Genomic DNA, 4,789 nt, shown 5'->3' with positions numbered 1-4,789 from the left:
TTATAAAGATAGAATTTTGACAGATTATCTTCAAGATTATGAATTTTAATATAGCTAATCTATTCTCACTAGTCTAAATTCTAAACGATCAAAACTTCAATAAACTTAGTTATTTGAAGGTGAGTTATTTTTATAAAAAATTAAAAAAATAAATTATATAGAACACCATAGTCTTTTAATTTATTTATTTATTTCTTTCTATCTTCAGATTGAGCTGTACGCCGTTTCCGGCCATAAAATGACCGGCAAAGAAAGAAATCAGCGCACACGCGTCTCTACCCTCGCTCGATTGGAAGAAAGCCCCCACCTTTTGTACGGGCACGTCTCTCCTTCTTAGCTCGCAACATCCGATACCGATTTCTCTCTCTCTCTCTTGATATCGAAAGCTCCCCTCCTTGGAATCTCTATCGCTGTCTCTGATATGCCCATCCCTTCTCTGAAAAAAGAGGAGAAAAAGATGAGCCTTGCATGCTTTCCCTGTCTGTCGTCGCTTCAAAAATCGTATTTTGAGGCAGCGAACTAGCGAAGGCTTAAAACCAAAGAGTGTTTTTTGTTTGGAGTTTGAACCCTTCGATCACTGGCCAAGGCTTTTAGATTTGAAGAAAGGAAGAAAGTGGAACCGCTTTCCTCTATTTCTACTCGGACTTACTTTGTTCCGTTTCTTTACTGTTGTTTCTTTTGCGGCTTCCTGTTTCAAAAAAGGAGTTCTTTTGGCGTTCTTAGCTTGTTTTAAAATTCTCGGTGAGTTTCAGAAGAGCTTGTGTTTGTTCAAGCTTCAATTTTGTTTCTCTCAAAGAAAGTGAGAAAGGATGGACAAAGATGTTAGAAGAGGGAGATGTTTTGGAGATAATGAAGAGAGAAAACTGGAGTTGAGGCTTGGACCTCCTGGTGAAGACTGGTTAGAAATCAAGGAGGAAAATGAAAAAGACCACATTTTTAACTCAGTTCTCTCTTTAAGTCCCTTCTCCAATGCTTCTAAACCCATGGCCGCTCACCTTTCTGCTGGAACGAAGAGAGGTTTTTTTGAAAGCATTGAACCCAAGGCAGAAGGTGTGCTTCTTATTTTTAACATTTAATCCATTCTTCTTCTTTTTTATGGTTTCTTTTTTTTTTTCTTCTGATTATTTTAAGCATTTTGTATCTTCTTCTTGTTCTTGTTCTCGTGCAATCAGCTTTTCAGCAGCAGGAGCAAGCAGATTTTCTCCATTTACAGAGCAAATCAGAGTTAGAAAAGGAAATATCACAGAGGACAACTTGTGGAACAGATCAAAAGCTATCTCTTGAAGTAAAGAAATCTTGTCTTCCACTACCAAAATCTTCTACTACTTCTGGGACTGTAGCTGTAGCTCATAACAGGCCTCAGATAAGGTAGCCAACTAGCCATCATGGCCCTATTGCCACGTTCACTGTAGCTTTTGTCTCTGTATTGATTAAAAAAGTGAGCTTTTAAATATGGCTGTCTTCTTGTTTTTCTTGCATGTCCACTTTGGGCATGGAGGGTTTAGGATTTCTTATATGGGATTTGTTTGCTTGGATGAAAATTGGGTAAAAATTAAATGCTTGCAAGAACTTTTTTTTATTATGTTTGGTTTAAAGTAAAGGTTCATATGAAGTATAGTTATTTTACTGAATAGCTAATTTCCTTCATATATCTCTTAAGACATCAATCAGGACAATTTTAAATGATTATTCTGTACCTTTTAGAAAATATTATCAAGAACAAATGTTAGATTTCCTAATCTGTACTAATGGCCAGTTTTTTAATTCTATTTTAGTTCTAAAATATGTTAAAAGAATTTCCATTTAAATAAAAAACATGGATAACAAAGTAGCATATTTCATTCAATTAAAAACTTAAATTTTTTTTATTTGCTGAGAAAAATGCAGGGCTGCTTCTACTCCAGTTGTTGGTTGGCCTCCAATTCGGTCTTCTAGAAAAAATCTTGCCAGTTCTTCAAAACAAACGGTTGAATCTGAACCTGGAAGCTCAGAGACGATGCCGAAGCCCGCAACCATTAAGAAAAATTTCTTTGTGAAAATCAACATGGAAGGCATTCCCATTGGAAGAAAAATAGATCTGCTTGCTTATGATTGCTATGAAAAACTCTCTTCAGCTGTAGATGAGTTATTTTGCGATCTTCTTGCAGGTATATGTTGCTCAATCTTCTACAATTGTCGACGATGTAACTTGCGGTTGACTATTTGTTCATTGTTGTTGATATTCGTCTTGTCGGTACACAAAATGAAATATTTCTAACTAAGCTTGAGATGCTGTTGTTGCTACCATAGGTATGGAAAGAAAATTGAGCAATATGATTGTTTGATATAATGCGAAATATTTTAGACAAATTTGTTATAATATGAACCTAAAATGCAAGAAGCTTGTGAAAACTGAGGCTTTGTTGTTTGGTTAAATGTTTCTGTATCCCTCATAACACCGTATGTAATATTAATATTTTGGGTGTTAAATATATAAATAGTATGAAATAAAGTGGTATGTATGTAAATTTTTCAAAATATGGGGGATTTACATACATACCGTTTTATTTCATGCTATTTACATATCTAACACTCAAAACATTAATGCTACATGCCTACCACCCATAGAACAAATTTAGGTGCATGGAATAAAATATTAAAGTTTATAGGCTTGTATGAATGGTAGAAATGAATTATATGAGTGATATATTTGATATTAAAGTTGTATATGAGTGGTAGGCATATAATATTAATATTTTGGGTGTTAGATATATAAATAACATGAAATAAAGTGATATGTATGTAAATTTCTTAAATATTTATAAATGATTTTGGATTGTTTTTCATCTAACTATTTAACTTCATATGACTTTTTTTCTCTATGTTGATAGCTCAAATGGATCCTATTGCTGCAATTAAGGAGAATGTAGAGAAACATCCAATTACAGGCTTACTCGATGGTAGCGGCGAATATACTCTAATCTATGAGGATGATGAAGGTGACAGAATGTTGGCTGGTGATGTTCCATGGGAGTAAGTTCTTCACAACATATTACACTGTTTTGTGGAATTAAAAGATATTTATCTCATAAATTTTCTTAAATTATATGCTATACTCACTTCATGAAAAAACATAAGCTATTAATTTTATATTTTTTGAACAAGTTGATGAGGAACACTATTTCCTTCTTATTTGCATTGACTGATTGAGATTTCACTTGAATAGGAAAACCTTGTTTAGACATAAAGATATCAGTTCTATACAATGTTGATAAATTTTATGATTTATGGTTTTGTTTGTCTCATAACATGAATATTATTTATATTGAGGTTCTAGTACCATCCAAATGCCTTCAAATTTGCACTAGTATGACCCAAATTTGATCGATTTGCTTTGAGATGAGTGCAAGTTAATCATATACTACACTCATCTCAAAGTAAATTCCATGATTCTAAAACCCATTGTGATCTGATTTTGTTCAGGAAATCTTAGAAATAAACTTGCACAAGCTTTTTTCCTTTAAGATGTTAAATTTGAATTTGTTGTTCATAAACAATCTACAAATTTGCTGAATTTCATATGGTTTCTTTTGTTAATCCTATTGCATGCAGAATGTTTGTTTCCACAGCCAAGAGATTGCGAGTACTGAGGAGCTCTGAAGTATCATCAGCGTCATCATCTGTAATTCTACTTCCATTGTTCTTTTGTTATTTATCTCTTTCCAGTTTACTGAATTTTTTTAAAAGATATTGATCTGTAACTCATTTTTCTTTTCAGATGGGAACGGTCAATAGGAAGAAGAAACCAACATGATTTTTTTACTTGAATCATACTGTACAAGCTTTAGCTATGTGGCTTGTTCCTGCTTCAGTTAAGAGATGAGCTTGATTTTTTGTTTAAGTTTTAGCTAGTTTCCTAGAGGTATTCAAGTAAAAATGATTTGGCTTTTTATTATTTGAACTTAGGCTTCATTTGGGACGGCTTTCTTCCTGCTTCTTAAAGCGGCTTTCTAGTTTCTTCTTGCTTCTTAAAGATGCTTTATACTAGAAAGCCGCTTTAAGAAGCAGGAAGAAAGCCGTCCCAAACAAAGCCTTAATTAGGCTTTCATTTTCTTGTTCAGCTATGATTGATCAGAAGGCAATTTGTTGCCAGTAAAGAATTTTATTAACTATTCTTAGTTTTGAAAATTTTGAGCCATGCTTTATCAAACAAATCCTGCTTCTTTCGAGCAAAAAGAACCTTTGTTTCTCTTCATAGGAAATCTGCTATGTGATATGCCTCTTGTTTGTCAAACACCTAAATGTTTATGCAACCGATCCAAGGGATGAATTATTCATCTGTGCGGACACCGGACGATTCTATAGTCCGGTTTTATCTCTGTGAACTACGCTTTTATTGTTCACAGAGACAAAACTAGACGGTTCTTCCCGTTCGGTGCCCGCACTGAATAATTTCTTGAGCCAAGCTGACTTGTAAGTAAGCATTAACTCGATAAATAACTTGTCAGTTGAGCTTATCAAGCTGATCAGTACCGAGAAAAGAAAAGTTGGTAACAGGTGGCTGAATGACAAAGCTTGTTCTTCCTTGCAAGGAATTCACGGTGAGCAAATTGAATGAACAGAGACAATGAAAAGGATTTTGAAGATGAAATAATTTAAGAGAACATGGATGAGTAGTCAAGTCAAACTTTGCCTTGGATACTGAAACTTGAAAATATAAAACTTTACCTGTGATATATGAATGAAGAATTGTATGCGATTAAGGTTTCATTTATCATATTGTTTTTAAATCAACTTCTTAGGCTTCGTT

At 33.8% G+C, this 4,789-nt stretch overlaps 1 protein-coding gene across 1 annotated transcript; it reads left to right on the top strand.

Moving 5' to 3' along the window:
• The first annotated feature begins 233 nt into the window (after positions 1-233).
• On the top strand, positions 234-3,983 carry LOC110104519 (auxin-responsive protein IAA2). The gene is made up of 6 exons (XM_020833666.2): positions 234-1,050; positions 1,173-1,368; positions 1,888-2,147; positions 2,871-3,012; positions 3,592-3,661; positions 3,758-3,983. Exons 1-6 carry the CDS (start codon positions 810-812, stop codon positions 3,791-3,793), a joined length of 945 nt encoding a protein of 314 aa, XP_020689325.1. The 5' UTR covers positions 234-809; the 3' UTR covers positions 3,794-3,983.
• The last annotated feature ends 806 nt before the right edge of the window (positions 3,984-4,789 follow it).

This window comes from Dendrobium catenatum, unplaced genomic scaffold, assembly GCF_001605985.2.
Source record: "Dendrobium catenatum unplaced genomic scaffold, ASM160598v2 fragScaff_scaffold_72, whole genome shotgun sequence".
Lineage (NCBI taxonomy): Eukaryota > Viridiplantae > Streptophyta > Magnoliopsida > Asparagales > Orchidaceae > Dendrobium > Dendrobium catenatum.
Note: the sequence above shows the minus strand (reverse complement) of the source record. Positions and strands in the feature narration are given on the sequence as shown.